Below are 19,036 nucleotides of genomic sequence, written 5' to 3'. Positions count from 1 at the left end.
TCTGTGTGGGATTATTTAATAATGAGGTAATTAATGCTTTATACCTCACTGACTCCTTTCATGTAGGATCACAAAGCGCTTCACAAACATTAATTAATCTTCCCTAACATCCCTGCAGGGAAGGTCACTGAGCTACTGAGCATAAGGGAAATCTTGTCATTGATGAAGGTGGCTGCTCTCTAGGCATGACGGATGCTCGGGTGTGATGACAGGATGGGGAGAGGTTCTCTTCCTTGCTGATGACTTAAAATGATTTCCCATAACTTCCTCAGAGAGAAAAAATGTCTTTGAATTGTCATGGGCAGCTGGGCATGGGTAGAGGTGGGTCTGAAAGATGACCCATGTCAAAGCCATTGAGCATCCCTGAGGACACTGGGAAGGCAGGGATAGACATCCAGGCAACCTCCGGCACCAATGTCCACACAAGGTTTGAGTAAGCGTAAGGCACCTGTGAAGGGCAAATCTGTGACTGTTGGAAAAAAATGCCAGGGTGAAGCGGATTTCAATTCAGATCTGAGCTGTGGCTGGTCCTGCAAAAGGCAGGGCAAAGAACATCAGGTGTCAGAGGGAGAAAGACATTTTCTGATGACAAATATTCAGCCTGATGTCACAGACCTGTGACATTCAGATGGCCACACTGGACTGCACATCAATGTGGGCTTTTACATCTCCGGGCTAGTAAAAGGTCTAAGTTAGTTTGTGGCTCCAGGAAAGACACTCACCCCAAGCTGTGCCCCGAAGAGTATCCCTTGTGCATGATGTCCTGCCCTGGAGAGGTGGAGGGCCCAGCTTTGGGATGTTGGAGCATCCTGGTGGGATCACGCTCTCATTGCTCCGATTGCAGATATCTTTGGTTGTCCTTGTTCCTAGATCCCAGTAGCAGTGCGAGCATGGCTGTGCAAGACCCAGCCTCAGGCTGCCTGCATGGAAAGAAGCAGCTGCCAGGTCAGTGTGTAATGAGTGTGCTTTGGGTTTTTTTCCTTTTTTTTAGACAGCTTATGAGGAAGTTGAACGTGGGGCGGGGTTGTGAGATGGGGAAGAATGGGGTGAAATGGTCTGGAAGGATTGACCATCAGCTGGGGTGCAGGAGTTGGGGAACATGGCTAGGATGTCCGTTGCTTGGTGATATCTTCACTGGGATAGCAAAAATGAAATTAGGAGAGGAACGACCAGCCTTCAGAATAGCAAAGACTGTGCTTGGAGGAGTCAGCCTTTACCTGGCCTGATTATAACCAAAACCTGAGCCCAAACGGTTAGAGCCGAGGCTCAGAGGGGAATGTTTGCAGCAGTCCTACATCTCTGGAAGCTTCTGGCCTCCTGCCCCCTCTGTCCACTCTGTGACCCAGCTGACCCCAAAGATCCAGCTCTGTCCTAGTTGTACCTCCAGCTGCTCTACGTGCACTACGGAATGCCCATCTTGTCAGCAGTGGGTCACCATGAGCCCAGTGGCACCATGACTGGTCCCTGCACCCTTGGAGGCCAGAAGTTGATGGCCAGGGCCTGGTTCTGATCAGAGCTGGTGGATATCCACTTGCTTTTCCAGCTTTCACCTGGGAGGTGAGGGCCAACGACCGAAACTACCACATGCAGTTCAAGAAGAAATTTGCCTTCTGTCTGACCAAGAAGAAATACGCGGTGAGTCAGCCTGGGCCAGTCCTGGGCCACTTCTTTAATCAGCCCCTGATTCCTGAGCTGGTGGTGGCTGGGGATGACATGACAGAGACGCTGCAGAGCGATCTCCAGTAGGGTGGAGTGTCACATACACAATCCCCAATGAAGAGGAAAGGGCTGCTCCCTGCCTGGTGCCCCAGATGCCCTCTGAAGCTGTTAGACAAGGAGCAGAACTGTATGAAGGATACTTTTTAGTGTGATGATTAAACAAAACGAGGTATTTTTTTCCAGCTGAATAATGACTATCTTATTGGTGTATGCTTTAGATGATCAGAAGCAAAATTTTTTTTTTCAATTTTAAGTCATATGGCTCTTTGCTCTAATAAATTTTCTTTTTGTAAATTTTTAAAGGTGTCTCTTATGCCATAAAAAGTTGAGCAGTCCTAAAAAGAGCAGAATGTTTTTGGCATTTTCAAAATACATCCTTGATTTCGCTGTGGCTTTGACCTGCCTTTCTTCGGCAGGGCAATGCCATTAAGACAGCCAAGTACAACATCTTTACCTTCCTGCCGCTGAACCTCTATGAGCAGTTCCACCGAATGGCCAACGTCTACTTCGTCTTTGTCATCCTCTTACAGGTGAGATGGACACCAAGGTAAAAGCAAGAGTGTGTGAAACTGTCTAGCAAAGGAGGGTTGTCTGGTGGTTAGGGTAGGGGACTCTGGTCTAAAATGGTGTCAAGGATGTTGCTTTTCAGTGGTGTTCATTGTCTTCCATGAACTATGAGGGGTTTAACCTATGTTAAGTTTGGTTACTTTAAACTGATCGGACTTGGATGTAAGCTAAGCTCATGTAGACCGCACCTAAACAGAAATCTACCCTCCAGATTCAGTGATCCTCATGCATTTCACACATCCAGTTTAAAAAGATGTGCAAATTAAAAAAAAAACGTTCTGTGTAGACAGAGATGTTGATTTGATTCGTCTTAGACAGGTTCCTGCGATCCTCAGGCGCCGGCTGTGGCAAGGAGCTGGGAGTGAGGGGGATTTAGTCACCTAAAGAGTCCCAAGGTGGGATGAAAGGTGGGTCAGTGGTGTAAAATTCTCCTTCTGTAGACCTTTCCTGACATCTCCACGCTGCCCTGGTACACTCTGCTGTTCCCCCTGAGCTGCCTTCTCACCATCCGGGGTCTACGAGACCTGATTGATGACGTTGTGAGTATGGGTTGGAGCCAAAGGCTGTGAGTGTTGGGCATAGGTCCTATGGGGGATGGTCAGCAGAAAGGGCCCCTTTGCTGTGGGTTGAACTGAAAAGCTTGGGAGTTGCTGTCATTCATCATTCCTGAGGTACCATAAACTCCCTCATGTCCAAAACGTTTTGTATTTTCCCTTGGGAAGGGTGTGACTGGCTGGTTGCTTGCCTTGGGGTCTAGACCCCCATCTCTGTCATCTTTAATATCTTAACCAGTGGCTGTATTCCCAGGTTGGTCCCCAGAAATACCCTGGGGCAATTTTGCCTCTTTATTCATCAGAAAACATCTTCTGATTGCTTCAGAAAGCAGATCTTGTCCTGGGGCTGAGGAGGCAGGTTGTGGCATTGAGAGGGTTGTTTTCACGGGATAAGGAAATCTGGCATGGCCCATCCCTTTCTTTCTGCCTCTTTTTTTCTCTCTGTGCAGGGCCGTCACCAAAGTGACAGAAACATCAACAGCAGACCATGTGAAATCCTGTCTGGAAAGAGGTGAGGGGCTCTGGGAAGCTCTACCCGCGTTTTCCAGGCCTGTGTGGAACGATGGATCATCGGAAGTGCTGAGCAACCCTAAGCATAGCAGCTGAGAAGGGTTTTGGTGGGAATGTCCCTGACTCTGCAAACTCCCATCACCTCCAAAATCCGCTGCAGGTCCAGCTGTTCCCCTGTAGGAATGATCGTATCCCAGTCACAGACAATGGGTCTAAAAAACCGCTAATTTGCTGTGAAATGCTGCGAGGAGGGCTTCCTGGCCACAGAAGTTCCTCCAAGTCTTCCTGTCTAACCCATGGAGTCATAGTCCTGCTAAACACTGGTCCAGGGAAGGACCAACATTTCCCACCTACAGCCTGGGGGCTGGAAGTCCCTGACACTTGTAGGTACGGGGGATATGGATGTGACAAATGGGCCCTGCACCACCCCTGGTGCTCAGCCGTCCTTCGCTCATGCAGATGGTAACATGGCGGGCAGAGGAACCAACAACCTGGAGACCCCCTTCATGCAAGAAGCTGGGACCGACACAGGCTGGTCCAGCGGACAGAAACAGCCGTGGTCTCCATTCTCACTGCTCCGCAAGGATAAAAATTTCCCTCCTAATTCTCCTGCAGCTTCCGCTGGCAGAAGTGGCGCGACATCTGCGTGGGGGACATCGTCCGCCTGCGCAAGGAGAGCTTCGTCCCGGTGAGCGGGGCCCGGAGCTGGCTGCGTGCCGGGGCGGCGGGGGGAGTTTCAGCCGGGAGGGGCTCAGCCAGCTGCTCTTGTCCCCTTTTTGCTCTTCAAGGCTGACATGCTCTTGCTGTGCAGCTCGGAGCCCAGCAGCCTGTGCTACGTGGAGACTGCCGACATCGATGGGTGAGGAGAGGGGCAGGGGACCGCTATTGCCATGGGGGTAGAGCGGCAGAGACAGCCCAGCCAACGGCCAAAGCCGTCAGTCCTGGGGACCCCCCGGCACTGGGGGGTCAGGCACTAGGAGGCATTTGGAGGGCTGCAAGACTAGTGGGAACCATGGGATGGGGGGGATCCTCCAAAAGCTAAACCTACAGACACCCCAGAAATGGGATTTGAGCCCCAAATTTTTAAAATGGGAAGCTAAAATAACTTTTGAGGTTTCCGCAGAGCAGCTGGTGACCTCGGGCATCTTTCTGCATCTCTCAGCTCCCTCCCTCACTGAGGACAGCGGCTGCCTGTCCCTCCCACCTCTGTCTGCAGGATGATTTAATGGCAGGGTCTCCGGGCCAGAGCTTCCTCCCTGCATGAGTGCTCGATGTCTGGCATGATAGGTCCCTATCTCGCTTTTCATTGCCATCACTCATGTAATCACCCGATAATTAATGGCCATCTCTTTCCCATGGGTCTGCAGCAGAGTTAACAGCTCTGTCACCCTTCAGCATTGTTTTATTTTTCCTTCCTTGGCGCTTGTTCGCAGGGAAACGAACCTGAAGTTCAGGCAAGCTCTTCTGGTCACCCACCAGGAGTTGGTGAGCGAGGAGACCATGGCCACCTTTGATGGTGAGTCTCCCGCATGGGCGAGGACGCGGCCGTCCCACTGGGATGGGATCAGTTCAGCCTCGGGAGGTCTCTGTCCCTTCAGGCACCAAGTGCCATCAGCCTAACCTGAGGTTGCGCTTGCTCCTGTCTGCAAGGCTGGCGGGTGGTTCGTGACAAAAGACCTCGGTGGAGGCCCTTCCCCGGCACAGTGGCTCTGTGATGTGTCCATCGGGGTTGTGCACCTTCCCCCTGCCCAGGATCTTCATTTTTCCACTGGAATCAAGTGCTTGGCTCCCAAAACTGAGCTCAGATCCTGGCTTTTATCCCCTTTGGTCCTCCAGAGGATGCAGACTCCCCTCTCGGAGGCTCTGGGGATGAAGGACGTTGTGTTTGTACTTTGCCCAATTTTATAGCCCAGTGTGGTTTCTGGACTGAGCCCTGCAGGGTGGCCCTCCAGCTTAGTCTGACCTTAATTTGAGCCATCTGTACCCCAACTGCATCTGGAGATGCCCTGGCAAAACCTGAATCTCCCCTGAGCAGTCTCCAGCGTCCCTCTTTGAAGGGGACAAGCATGGCGGGAGGGAGAGGAAGGACGCCTCGTTTCCCCCAGAGCCGTTGCCTGAATCCTGCCCTCTGCTCCAGGGAGAGTGACCTGCGAGGAGCCCAACAGCCGCATGCACAGCTTCACCGGCACGCTGGAGTGGAGGGGCGAGACCTACTCGCTTGACAGCGAAAAGGTCTTGCTGCGAGGCTGCAAGCTTCGCAACACCGACGTTTGCTACGGCTTGGTTATCTACGCAGGTGAGTGCCCCAGGTCCCCAGGGATTTCAAGCTGCCCAAGCACTTCTAGCATCAGCAGGTCCCATTCTCAGCTGATGCCGAGTGGCAAGACCTGCTGCTGTGACCAAAAGTGTGTCCCAAGCTTTGCCAGTGTCGGGCTCGCTGGCAGGGAGGTGATATGGTGGTACCAAACATCTGCTTATCCCAGGTGATATCTAGCTGGTTCCGTTTCACTTTGTGGCCTCCTGCACGGGTGGCTTGGTGCAGCTGAGAGCTTGGCCAAGAGTAGCTGTGGGTGGAGGAGTGGGGTAAGATCTGGTGCAAGCAGCACTTCTCCGAGGGTGCAGCTACGGCTTGATTAACGACCCATCAAGGGTCGCAGTACTCTGAAGTCTTCAGCGGTGGGGAGATGTTATGGAGGAAATCAGTACCACTCAACCTCTGGGGGCTGTGGACTTGCCTTTTTACTTCTAAAATGTTTCTCATCCAGGATTTGATTCCAAAGTTATGAGGAACTGTGGAAAGATCAAGCGGAAGAAAACCAAGCTGGACCGCATGATGGACCGGCTGGTGATCATAGTGAGTGTGGGGCAAACACCTCCTGCCCTGGTCCACCGGCCTCCTGGGGTTGCTCACAAGTCTTCTCGTGAGAGGCTGCTTGCTTGGGTGATGCTGATTTTCTTAAGTTTGCAATATTTTGCTCAAAATATCTTGGGCTTAACATGTTATGGGCAAACACCAAGAGATGTTCCCAGGAAGTGGCCATTGCTGGGTCTGGAGCAGTCTGTGTGGTGGTTGTGTTGTTTAAACTCTGGACCCTGGCAGCTTTGAGTCCCCAGCTGTAGAGCAGCCCCTTGGACCAGGGAGTATTCAGGATCTCCAGACTCTCCTGGCCAGCTTTACTCACGCATAACCGTGCGGGTCCGAGGCAGCGGTTTGTGCTGAGGGACCTGCAGGCTGTGGCTCACCACAGAATAGATGGAGGATGGGGGGAAGGAGGAGCCTTTCTTCTGCGGGAAGTAAAGCAGCATGGTCATAACAATGAATTGGATGGCTCTTATTCCAGTTCCTGGTTGTTGTTTGTCATCTCTTCTCAGACCGGCCACTAGCATTCCTCTGTTTGCCGGTAACTTCAGCAGGAAGGCTGCAGGACACCCCTTGTCCAGCGAAATGGTGTCTGAGGCAAATAGGAGGGTGGGAAAGTTGGGGTTTGCTCTGTATGTGTGTGTGTTGTGGATGTGTCAAGCTGAAATACGTGCTGTGATCCTTCATCTCCGCCCAGGATGAGCTCTGAGAACCAGCTTCAGACAAGGACAACTTTCTGCGGGTTTACAGCTAGATGAGACAGTCTGGAAGGGGCAATGGTTGGTCCTAGAAAAGAGTCTGGTGGGCTCTGCGTGATGGGACGTTCTCATCCTGGCTTCCCATCTCAGATCTTCCTGGTGCTGTTGGTCACGTCGCTGTGCCTCGCCGTTGCCTCTGGGTTCTGGGCCAGGATGTTCCAGGAGAAGCACAGCTACCTCTCTGCTCTCTACAAGCACACGACTCCTGCCCAGCAGGCCTTCTTCAACTTCTGGGGCTTCACGATCCTCCTGAGCATCATCATACCCATGTCCATGTATATAACGTAAGAACAACAGAGCTTGCAAGCGATCAGAGATCAGTATCCCTCCCTGCCCTTGGCCATCATCTGGCACCTTGGTTTGCAGCCACAAAATGGGGCTGCACAGAAGATCCAGCTGTGACCCTGAGCAAGTCATTCCCGTATGTTCTCTTAGCCATAAGAGGGTGAGGATGGACGGGGTGTGTATCGTACCAAATGTTGATTACGTGCTTTGAGATCTCAGAGGAAAGCCGGAAAAGAGGTGCAAAGACATGTACTGATGTTGGAAATTGTGGACAGGCTGAGGATGAGACTGATGAAGGTGGTGTATCCCCACTGAGCGGCAGCAGGGTGGGGAAGAGAAGGGCACAGCGTTGTGAGCAGGCAATAATCACAATTTGTGCTGGAAGAAGCGGTTTCCAAACTTTTCATCCCTTCACTGAATCTCCAGATCTGTGAGTTTTGTCATCAAGGGCCAGATTTCCAGAGGGGAACCCTGTTGCCTGGAAGCCAGTGGGCTCTCAGGCTGGTGTGATGAGCCTTCTGGAAACCTGGCCACAAACGTTGAAAACCCTCTTGCTTCCCCCAAGCTCAGAGCAATAGGATCGAGGTGGGCAGTTCCCCTCTGCCCTTTCCTCCTGTGTCAGATCCCCAAGCGCCCCTGGGATGTGAGTAATGCAATCTCCTTCCCCAGCATAAGTTTTCTTCTGCCTGATTCTCTAGGTTTGAATTCATCTATCTGGTGAACAGCTTTTTTATCAACTGGGATCTGGAAATGTATTACGCCGTCAAGGACATTCCAGCAAAAGCCAGAAGCACCAGCCTCAATGATCAGCTTGGCCAAATCGAATATATCTTCTCGGACAAGACTGGCACCTTGACACAAAACATTATGAGCTTCAAGAAATGCTGTATCAATGGGACCATCTATGGTAACTTGTTTGGTGGAAGCAAGTTTTATAGGGACTCATGAGTTAGGTAAACCTTGAATGGGTTCTTTCCACTCCTCCTGGCTTGCTAGGAAGCTTAGGGCATGTGGATTTCTCCTGGCGGTCCAGCGTGTAGACAGAAGATGCTGTAGGAATTCAGCTTGTTCTCATCTCCCATGTTATCAGAGCTTTGAGGGGCCACCACGCCTGTGGTGACGCTGGTTTCATGCTCCCAGTGCATGGAGTCAGGGCACAATTCTGCCCTCCTAAAACAGGTACCTACCTTTCAGGAGTTGTATCATGCCCCAAACGCAGCTGAGATCAGCTAGGTTTTCCCCAATAAAAAAGGGAGCCCAGCACGGCTATGTGGCAAACACATAGTCTGAGTGAGGTGGATCCCACCTGGAATAACTAGTGGATGCTGGCCCAGGTGGCCAGGACAGGGTAGGCAGAGGAGTCATGGGGTGATGGGCCAGTGAAGCCCATGGATTTTTATTTTCTATGAAGGTCTTGGAGGCAAAAAGGAGGTTTTGCTTTTTTCTTTGCATTGTTTTCTGGTGAATCTCCATCTCAGTTTCCAAATCTGAGCACTCTCAGACTTTCAGGTGACCTACGGAGGAGGCAAAGCCATTACCATTCCCCTTATGTTGTTTCTTTACAGTGAATGCATGTAATCGTTCTCTGCTTTTTTTAATTTTTTATGATTCTGCTTGTTTTTCCTCTTAGAAACCTGAGAATTGCCAAGTCCTTCCTCTTCTTACTGCTATACTTACTCGAGCTCTCAGCTGGCTTCTGGGAGCCGTCTCAGTGCTTAATTAGTGAAATTCAGTGAGCGGGGCAGGCTGGAGCTTTAGCATGGAGCTCCTTTTTCCTGAGATAAGTGTCAAGCACTTGAGGCAAATGGACAGTGATAAAAGCAAAGAGGAGGAAAAAAAATCTCGCAAAGTTTTTAAGCAGGAATAAAACCAATTTTCCCCTGCCTGATGGATCGTGTTGCACCTCTGTGATAGCAGCATCGCCGCAATCCCGCCGCCTCCGGCCAACTGCGGAGTCTCCCAGGAAACGCGGGCGAAAGCTAGACCTGAATTTTTAACGTTAAAAACGTGTCAGAAGTCTGAGCAGTCCAAGAGCCAAATAAGTCAAACCTGGATATCCTAACGGAGCCCGGCTCATGACTGACACCGGGCTGATGCTGAAAACCCGTCCCCGCCTTTTTGCCAGCCTTTCGGCCAGCGAAGGCAGCAGTCCCTCTAGAGAAACCGCTACAAGCCCCCGCTAGTGATGCTCCCTGCCAGCTGGCTATTAATTGAATTATTTTTATTTTGGCAGGCACAGGCACAGGCCACGGGAACGACCGGCCACCGGTGCGTAACTCCCCTCTCCCCTGTAGCGCGGGGCCAGGTGCTGCTCCGCTGAGTTATTGATTATTATTAACCACAGCGGTTATTGATTGCACCGGCAGCAGGCCCAGCTTTTTGTTTCGGGGCGCAGCTGGCTTACGCTGGGGCCCCACGCTGTAAGACAGCGGCACGTGTTTCCTTGGGCTGGCGAGTTTGCCGGTCCTCAGCTGCCAGTTAAGGACAGGGGAACCGGGTTTATAAAATAATGCAGTTCTGATTTTTATTTTTTTATTTTATTCCCACCCTTTTTGTACTCACCCCCTTGGCGCAGGCAATGCAGAGCTCGGCTTACGACCAGCCCTGCTCTGGTCTGGTTGCAACCCAGCAGCATCCCCGGTGCCGAGCCCCGTGCTCGGTCTCTCTCTCGGGCACCTGCATCTCGCCTGCGCCTCTTGCAGGGGTCGGGGTTCGCCCGGAGCCACCACGGGGAGAAGAAGTTGGAGTTTCGCGACACAACGCTGCTGGAGGCTGCCCGGAGGGACAGCGACCCCGTGCTGAGGGAGTTCCTGAGGCTGCTGGCCCTCTGCCACACTGTCATGGTGGAGGAGAAGGGCGGTGGGTCGGCCGGAGCGGTTGACGTGCTCAGAGCGGGTTCGAGCCGCCGTTCAAGGCATTGAGGCCGCGATGGCTTTTTCCAAAAAAAGCTCTGCTGTGCAGCGAGCCGGTGGCATGAGAGCCCGCGATGCTTTGTGCCGCTGTCCTAGCGTCACGGATGTGTACGTTTGGGTTTGTTTTAAAGCTGATTAGTTGGAGCAGAAGCACAGGGGAGATAATCCATCCCTGGCTGGACACTTGTCCTGCCTGGGACAATGAGCAGAAGAGACAAGACAAGTAGGACTGAGTTCCCCTAGTGGCTTGGACTTTAGGGTGTCCATAGATAACGTTGGCGTGGGGCAAGAACAGGGTGTTTCAGATGTCCAAGAGTTGCTTGGCTGGGAGTCTCCTTGTCTAACCGCTACTCCTCTTCTGCAGACCAGCTGGTTTATCAGGCAGCTTCGCCGGATGAAGAAGCGCTGGTGCTGGCAGCCAGGAACTTGGGGTATGTCTTTCTGGCCCGCACGCAAGACACCATCACCATCAGTGAGCTGGGGAAGAACAGGACGTACAAAGTGCTGGCCATGCTGGACTTCAACAGCGATCGCAAGAGGATGTCTGTCCTGGGTAAGCGGGAGCGGGTGTCTCAGAGGGCCCCTCCAGGAACACAGAGGGTCCCTTCTGCACTCAGCCGTACAAGGGATGGCACCAGGACGACTGTGATTGACCACAACAGGCCCAGGGGCTCCTAAGGATTGTCCTGGTCATCTCTGTGGTTTGCTCGCCCTGATACCTTGATGAAGGCAGCCGAGAAGGGTTTGAGCAGCCAAGACACAGCAAGTAAATCAGGGGCTCAGAGGAGGTGTGTGAGGAACTGACAGTCCTTGAGGCCTGATCCTGCCTCATGGTGGTGTAGATTTGGGGAAATTCCTGTGCTTTCTATGACCACAAGCAGAAAAGCACCAGAAAAGCAGAAAAGGCACCTCTGCAGTGCCTTCTGCAGCATGGCCATTGCATGGGGACAGCGATGAGTGGGAGTCATCTCTCTGGGTAACTAAGCTGTCCTTCCCCTCTCTCCCAGTGCGAGACCCCCAGGGCGTGATCCGGCTCTATACCAAGGGGGCTGACACGGTCATCCTGGAGAGACTGCAGAGGCGAGGGCCCAACGAGACCTTCACCGAGATGGCGCTGGATGTGAGTCCCACGCCAGCCTGGGGCGGAAAGGGCTGGTCTCCCTGCTGCTGGCTTTGGGCTGGGTGTCCTGGAGTCCCCTGCTGCTCTTTCTCCCTCTGGCTTCAGGATTTTGTTCCTTCTTTCTTCCTTCTGCTCTAGGAGCCTCACCTGCATATGGGACAGGGGCTGAGGGCATCAAATCTACCTTTGGTCTCCTGCATGGACCAGCTGCATTGCAAGGATGCTCACGGGGATGCTGTGGGATGGGGGAGGGATTCAGAGCCCAGGGGGAGACCCTCAGATCCTGGAGTGTCTCAGGTTCTGCCCATGGGAGCATCATGGCTGGCTGGCATGATGCCCTGGTCCACCATGAGAGTCATCCTGGTCAAGGGAAGGGAGACCTGATGTCTCATCTCTGCAGCGCTTTGCAGAGGAGACACTAAGGACTTTATGCCTGGCCAGCAAGGAGGTGAGCGAGGTCGAGTACAGCGAGTGGAGCAGGAGGCACCGTGAGGCTAGTGTCCTGCTGCAGGACCGCGCGCGGGAGCTGGACAAGCTGTACGAGGAGATGGAGCAGAACCTGCAGGTGGGATGAGGCTGGGGTTTAGGAGGAACGGGGCTGTGTTGGTCCCACAGAGGGCAGGAGTGTGGGGTTCAGCTCTCCAGGATGAGGGGGTGAAGTGTCCAACCCAATACCCATCCCCTGGGTGGGAGGGCAGGTGGAGTCCCCCACCAGGGGAGACTTTGTGACATGCCAGTAGACACTGGGTTAGATATCTATCAGGTTGTGTCCATCCACAGGCAAGGACTCCTGGTTGGATCCAGGGGCAATTTGCACGTCTCTATCTTGTCCTGCCCTCATGACAGGGAGGTGATTTGAGACAGCCAGCATGGCTTCACCAAGGGCAAGTCCTGCCTGACCAGCCTAGTGGCCTTCTATGATGGAGTGACCAGATCAGTGGACAAGGGAAGAGCTATGAATGTTGTCTATATCTGGACTTCTGTAAGGCCTTTGACATGTCCCCCCACAACATCCTTCTCTCTAAATTGGAGACAGATGGATTTGTTGGGTGGACTGTTCAGTGGATAAGAAATTGGTTGGATGGTCACATCGAGAGGGTAGTGGTCAATAGCTCAATGTCCAGATGGAGATCGGTGATAAGTGGGGTCCCTCAGGGGTCCGTAGTGGGACCAGTACTCTTCAATATCTTCATCAGTGACATAGACTGTGGGATTGAGGACACCCCCAGCAAGTTCACAGATGACACCAAGCTGAGTGGTGCAGTGGACACACCTGAGGGAAGGGATGCCATCCAGAGGGACCTGGACAAGCTCGAGGAATGGGCCCCTGTGAACCTCACAAGGTTCAACAAGGCCAAGTCTTGCACCTGGGTCAGGGCAACCCCCGGTATCATCCCAGGCTGAGGGATGAAGGGATGGAGAGCAGCCCCATGGAGAAGGACTTGGGGGTACAGGTGGACGAAAAGATGGACATGAGCTGGCAACGTGCCCTCGCAGCCCAGAAGGCCAACCATGTCCTGGGCTGCCCCCAAAGCAGCGTGGCCAGCAGGGCGAGGGAGGGGATTCTGCCCCTCTGCCCCGCTCTGGGGAGACCCCCCTGCAGTGCTGCGTCCAGCTCTGGAGCCCTCGGCACAGGAGAGACATGGACCTGCTGGAGCGGGGCCAGAGGAGGCCCCAGCAACGCTCCGAGGGCTGGAACAGCTCTGCTGGGAGGACAGGCTGGGAGAGCTGGGGGGGCTCAGCCTGGAGCAGAGAAGGCTCCGGGGAGACCTTAGTGCAGCTGCCAGGCCTGAAAGGGGCTTGTGAGAAAGATGAGGACAGATGTTTTAGCAGGGCCTGTAGCGATAGGACAAGGGGTGATGGTTTTCAATTAAAAGAGGGCAGATTTTGACTAGATGGAAGGAAGAAATTTGTCACAGTGAGGGTCATGAAACCCTGGCCCAGGTTGCCCAGAGAGGTGGTAGATGACCCATCCCTGGAAACATTCCAGGTCGAGTTGGACGGGGCTCTGAGCAAGTTGAAGATGTCCCTGCTCACTGCAGGGGAGTTGGACTCGATGACCTTTGAAGGTCCCTTCCAACCCAAACTATTTTATGAGTCTGTGATTCTATGACACCCACTCACCCTCCTTCCAGCTGCTTGGGGCCACGGCCATTGAGGACAAGTTGCAAGATGGAGTCCCTGAGACCATCCAGCTGCTGAAACTAGGCAACATTAAAGTGTGGGTGCTGACGGGAGACAAACAAGGTCAGTGGAGGCAACCCCAGAGCCCACCAACATGTTTCAGCTTCTCCCTGAACCAGGACCAGAGAAGAGATTAGACCCTGGGAGTAGGCAGCAACCAGGTTCTGCTGTTTCTTTTAATATACAGTAGCAGCATGTCCCACAGATCATGTCACTCATGGGGAAACTGAGGCAGGGGAAGCCATCTGCCTGATGGCACAGAGCTGGAGCAGCTCTGCCAGCAGCTGCCACCCACCAAGGGCTGTTGGACCCAAGGGCTGGGAGCTGCCTTGGGATGGGGGGCAGCACCATCGGCCATTGACACCTGCATGTTGCAGAGACCGCAATGAACATTGGCTACGCGTGCAAGCTGCTCACAGACGACATGGAGATCCTCGAGGAGAAGGAGATCAGGTGAGGAATCGTGACCTCCTGGCTCAGGACATTGTTTTGCCCGATGAAGACACCCGAGGGCATAGGGACCTGTGCAGGGTGGGCAGAGCTCGACTCTAGCGGAGATGCTTCTCCTTCTCTGTCCCAGCCCGGATGTCCATGGCCCTCATCTGCTGATGCTTTTCCAGGCCTCCTCAGTCTGTTTCTGCCCCTACAGCATTCTCTTCCATGGCAGGCTTTGACCAGAAAGTGCTTGGGCTTCATCTCCAGCCTCTAAACCACAGGGACAGAGGCTGACTCCTGATGTTAGTGAGCCCTGGGGGCCCCCTCTCTGTCCCCCCCAGTTCCACCACTGGGTTGCAGCCCATCCCTCTGCAGCTGGCTTTGAGATGGCAAAGGCCAACCGTAGGTCTCAGTCGAAGCCAGGCAGAGTGCCCAGCGTCCCCAGCTCAGCTCCAACCACTCCTTCCTCGCACAGCGAGATCCTCGAGGCTTACTGGGTGAGCAACAACAACCTCAGTGGCAGCGGGGAAGCCCTGTGCAGCGTCCGCCTCCCCAGCAGCGCACCGAGGCTTTGCGCCACAAGAAGAGAGCTATCATCATCAGTGGAGACTTCCTGGTACGGTGGCACTTGGATGCTCTTCTCTGCTCTTTGCCTGCGCTGGCAGATCGCTGTTTCTGCCCTGGTGCTATCAAAGTCCTGGGTGGCACCAGCATGTGGAGGACGTGATGCCCCTCTTGCCCAAGGGGTGGGAAAAACCCATTTTGGGATGGGGAATGAAGAGTGGAGAGGGGGACAACCTTGCACCAATCATTTTGTGTTGGGTGGCTTCAACCACGCCTGCCCGACCAGTCTTCTGGGATGATGCAGGCAGGTAATCACATGCTCTTCTGGTCATACTGGGACAAACTTGTCTCATGGTCACAGTGCCTCCTGTGTGATGAGCTTGGAGAAAAGTGGGGTCATTTTTTGTAGCGTCTACAAGATTTAAGAGCATCGTTGAGGAGCTGGGGGCTCTCATGCTATGGGTGAGGTCCCAACTGTGTGTGCTCTCCCCTAAGGACAAAATCCTCCACACGGGAGAGGTGTTGAAGGAGAAGAAGGGGCGGCTGTGGCGGTGGCTGGCTTGCTGCAGGGCTACGGGCTCGCAGGAGCAGGGCAGGCTGGTGGAGAAGGCCTTTGTGGACTTGGCCACCAGCTGCCAGGCGGTGATCTGCTGCAGGGTGACCCCCAAGCAGAAAGCCCTCATCGTGCAGCTGGTGAAGAAGCACAAGAAGGCCATCACGCTGGCCATCGGGGATGGGGCCAATGATGTCAACATGATCAAAAGTGAGGCTCGGGGCAGGGGGGAGCGGGGGTTTTGTCAGGCGCGTCCCACTGGCGAGGAGTGGTGGTGTCCCATCTGCCATGTCCACCACCTCACCTCTCCTTTGAGGTGAGGAGAACCCCCACGCCAGTTCTCCACGTTGCTGTGCCGGGAGGGGAGCGAGAGGCACAGGACCAGCACCAGCTTGGGACAAGAGCAGGGTGGACCACTTGCTTTGGCAGCGGGGATGAACCTTGATGGAACTTCAAGCCCCAACCTGGGCAGCTGGCAGAGACGTCCCTGCCCTGCTCCAGCAGCCCTGACATGGGGCTGTGCCCTTCGCGCGCCCGACCGTGCCTGGCATGTCACTCCCGCAGCCGCGGCACGTGACGGCGGGGGCTTCTTCCCTTTGCCCATCGCTCCTGCATTCACCCTCTGCCCATCAGCCCAGGGGTACCTGGCTCCCCAAAAACCTCACCACCTGCGTTTCATGCCCTCCTGTCTTCTGCAGCTGCTGACATCGGGGTGGGCATCAGCGGGCCGGAGGGCATGCAAGCCGTGCAGTGCAGCGACTACGCCCTGGCGCAGTTCTCTTACCTCCAGCGCCTCCTGCTCGTCCACGGCCGCTGGGCGTATCTGCGCGTCTGCAAGTTCCTCCGCTACTTCTTCTACAAGACCTTTGCCGGCCTCATGGCCCAGGTCTGGTTCGCTTTCCACAGCGGGTTCACAGCTCAGGTGAGGGATGCTGCCGTTAGCAGGGGTCACATCCGTCCTGCGGAAGTTTGCACAGAGGTGCGCACTGTCCAGTTTTGGGGGGCTGCCTGGCTGAGATGCAACTGGTTATCTGCTTTTTACCTGGCTGGATTGGGAAAAGCACCCCGGGGAGATTTGGGATGTCCCTGTGAGCTGCAGCTCAGTCTCGGACAGACGGAGGGAAAGATCCCACCAGCTGGTTTCCTCCTAAATGGGAGCTTTTATCCCACGGGCTGTAAGTGTGACTCGATCACCACTGTGTGGCTCCAGCCCCCATCTCCATCTGCAGCATGGAGATCCCACAGCCCACCGATCGCTGCAGACAATGTCGGGCTGACGCAGAGCCTGGGGGTTTCCAGTCTCTTGGACTCACCCCTGGTGCCTGGGCATCCTTTCTGAGTCATTCCAAAGCACCACTGAGCTCACGGCTGCTTTCTTCTCCCTTCTAGCCTCTGTATGAGGGCTGGTTCCTTGCGCTCTACAACATTTTCTACACCGCCTACCCCGTGCTGTCCGTGGGCCTTCTGGAGCAGGTATGGGCTACCTGGAGGCTGTGTGAAGCCGCCCGGCGGTTGTTGCACCCCATCTGTGTGTCTCTTTGTGCTGGGACATGGTACCAAGCAGCTCAATGGGCACCTGTAGGTCATCACCAGGCCTGGGGTGCCTCTGCTCCCTGCCACCCCAGAGCAAGCGGCTCGGAGGGACTCACTGCAGCTCTCCTGAAGGGTGTGTTGGGTGGGGTGGCCCCATCCAGCTCACCAGTGTGGGTGGGGAGGGTGATGCTTAGCCCCTTGCCGGCAGGACGTGAGTGCCAAGAAGAGCCTGGAGTTCCCTGAGCTCTATGTGATCGGGCAGCAAGACAAGCTCTTCAACTACCGTGTTTTTGGTGTCACCCTCCTGCATGGGGTGAGCACGTCGCTTGCCAGCTTCTACATCGCGCTCTGGGCCTTCGAGGACCACGTCGGCAGCAAGGCTGTTGGTGACTATGAGTCCTTTGCCGTCACAGTGGCCACGTCGGCATTGCTGTCAGTCCTCATGGAGGTGAGCACAGGTCTGCCCTTCCCCATCCTGGCCCTGGGAGTGAAGTTCAGGGACCGCAGCCGGGCTCAGCCCTAACTGACATGATCCCCAGCAGCTTCGTGGATGGGGGACGATCTCCCTTGGGGCAGGGAAGGAATTCGGGATGAATGGCTGTAGGGAAGAGGGTCCCCACAGCCTCTGTGTGCTCTCCTGTGGCCCCTGCAGATCATCCTGGACACCAAGTTCTGGACAGCATTGTCCTTCCTGATGGTCACAGCCAGCCTGCTGCTCTTCTGCCTCTTCTCCTTCCTGACCCAAAGCATTGATGCCTACAGGATAGCCCCTGCCGTCTTCCGCTTCCCAGGTGAGATGCCCTGGGGAACCCCATGCTCCTTCCCTTCCCCGAGCCAGGGGAGCCCAGTCTGCGCTTGGTGCTACGAGCTGTTTCCCACCTTGTAGCTCATCTTTCATCGCCACTTCTCGATCTTGCTGTCTTGATTTTTTACTCCAATTTACTCCACCTCCTCTTTAGACCTCTCAGCACCTATGTGGGTAGGGGCCTGTCCCCCGGCAGTTGTTCCCTCTGTCGTCTCCACCTTCCCTACATCACCCACTGACTTCTTGTGTTGACAGATGCCAGCCAGAATGCCCTGACCGATCCCTACGTCCTGCTCGTGGTCCTGCTGTCCCTGGTGGTGAACACCATCCCCTCACTCACTGTCCGCTTGTACCACACCATCTTGGGCAAAAACACCATCCAGCAGGTGAGGGCTGTGCGGGGGCTAGCATGGGGAGGGGTCTGCCTCCTGCTGGTGTTGGTGTCCAGGGCTGTCCCAGGTGCTGCTGGTGATGGGAAGTGTGATGTTCCCCAAGGAAGCCACTGCCTGGGCTGTAGCGGTGGGACATCACCTCTCCTTGGTGGCACCACTCAGCTGGTGGTTGACTCTCATGATATTGGTGTCTATGTCTGGCTCCAGGGCCCTCTCCCCAAATCGGTTCACGGCCCAACAGGAAGTCTTGAGGCAAGAGACCTGCTCCAGCTCTTGGAGAGGGTCTACTTTTGGCTGCATTAAGGAACTGCCCTCCAGGACTCCCTGGAGTTGCTGCTTAAGGAGGCGCTGGGGTCTGGTGTAGGTCTTGGTACCACCAGCTTTGGTGGAGCTCAGCCTCATCTGGGTTGTGGGTCACACCTTGCCCGTGATACAAAGAAGTCCCAGATGAGAACAGGGGTTGAGATTGTGCTCCAGAGCTCTGAGAGCTTTGACGACCCCCACGAGGGTTCCCATGTTACACATCCCATCCCATCGGCTCAGGTCATGGTGGAGCTGGGAGCAAAACTGCATTTCAGTGGAGGGTGTCCCTGCTCTCCCTGTGTGTCCTTCCTTGGGGTGAGAGCTTGCCTAGGAGGTGGCCACAGCCCTGACTTCCCTGTCTCCTCACAGAAGATCCGCCTGAAGGCCAGGCAGGAGCCAGAACCCTCGGTGGAGCTGCGTGCCCACGTCCCTCGCGGCTCCTTCCACCGCCGCTCCAGCTATGCCTTCTCCCACCAGGAGGGCTACGCCAGCCTCATCACCCGCGGGGACAGCCTGCGCACCAGGGGCACCCGCAGCACCGCCTCGGGTCTCCCGCGCCCAGAGACAACCCCGGATTTGTCCCCTCTCCCCAGCTCCTCGGCGTAGCTGCCCTGGCCGGCACCAACCTCCCACTGTGCTAGGACAGAGGAGGTGCAGTCAAGGTGCGGAACCGGCTGGCTCCCTCATTTTATGGGATTTTACAAATCTAATTTGGATGGTTTTGAAGCATGGGCAGCCCCCGTGGCTGCAGAGGGACCGGCCCGGCCTGGGGGGCTGCGGCTGCGGGCTCCGAGCCCTGGGATGTGCCCCCCCAGCAGCTCCATCTCCCCCACGCAGCGTGGGCACGGGCTTTGCAGGAGCCTTTAAAGCTGCGAAAACCACCAGCCTCTGCCTCCACGCTCGGCCCCGTGCCCCGCGACTCCGGGCTGGCACCCCAGCCCCATTCCGTCTGCTGAGCCCCCCCAGAGCCGGGCTTCCTCCT

General features: G+C 55.0%; 1 protein-coding gene across 1 annotated transcript; it reads left to right on the top strand.

Annotated features, from left to right (window-relative positions):
- Window positions 1-890: 890 nt before the first annotated feature.
- On the top strand, window positions 891-18,660 carry ATP8B3 (ATPase phospholipid transporting 8B3; the record flags this gene model as incomplete). Its single annotated transcript, XM_082010886.1, has 29 exons — window positions 891-945; window positions 1,544-1,635; window positions 2,136-2,249; window positions 2,727-2,825; window positions 3,290-3,351; window positions 3,966-4,038; window positions 4,139-4,209; window positions 4,784-4,866; window positions 5,488-5,646; window positions 6,116-6,204; window positions 7,059-7,252; window positions 7,952-8,160; window positions 9,487-9,521; window positions 9,956-10,112; window positions 10,530-10,718; window positions 11,173-11,285; window positions 11,686-11,850; window positions 13,421-13,532; window positions 13,847-13,922; window positions 14,090-14,150; window positions 14,246-14,401; window positions 14,461-14,520; window positions 14,964-15,231; window positions 15,720-15,943; window positions 16,411-16,494; window positions 16,763-17,002; window positions 17,207-17,345; window positions 17,615-17,745; window positions 18,424-18,660. 29 exons carry the CDS (start codon window positions 891-893, stop codon window positions 18,658-18,660), a joined length of 3,747 nt encoding a protein of 1,248 aa, XP_081867012.1.
- Window positions 18,661-19,036: the final 376 nt, after the last annotated feature.

This window comes from Phaethon aethereus (genome assembly GCF_964289735.1).
Source record: "Phaethon aethereus genome assembly, chromosome: 26".
Lineage (NCBI taxonomy): Eukaryota > Metazoa > Chordata > Aves > Phaethontiformes > Phaethontidae > Phaethon > Phaethon aethereus.
This window is presented reverse-complemented; position numbering and strand designations above follow the sequence as displayed.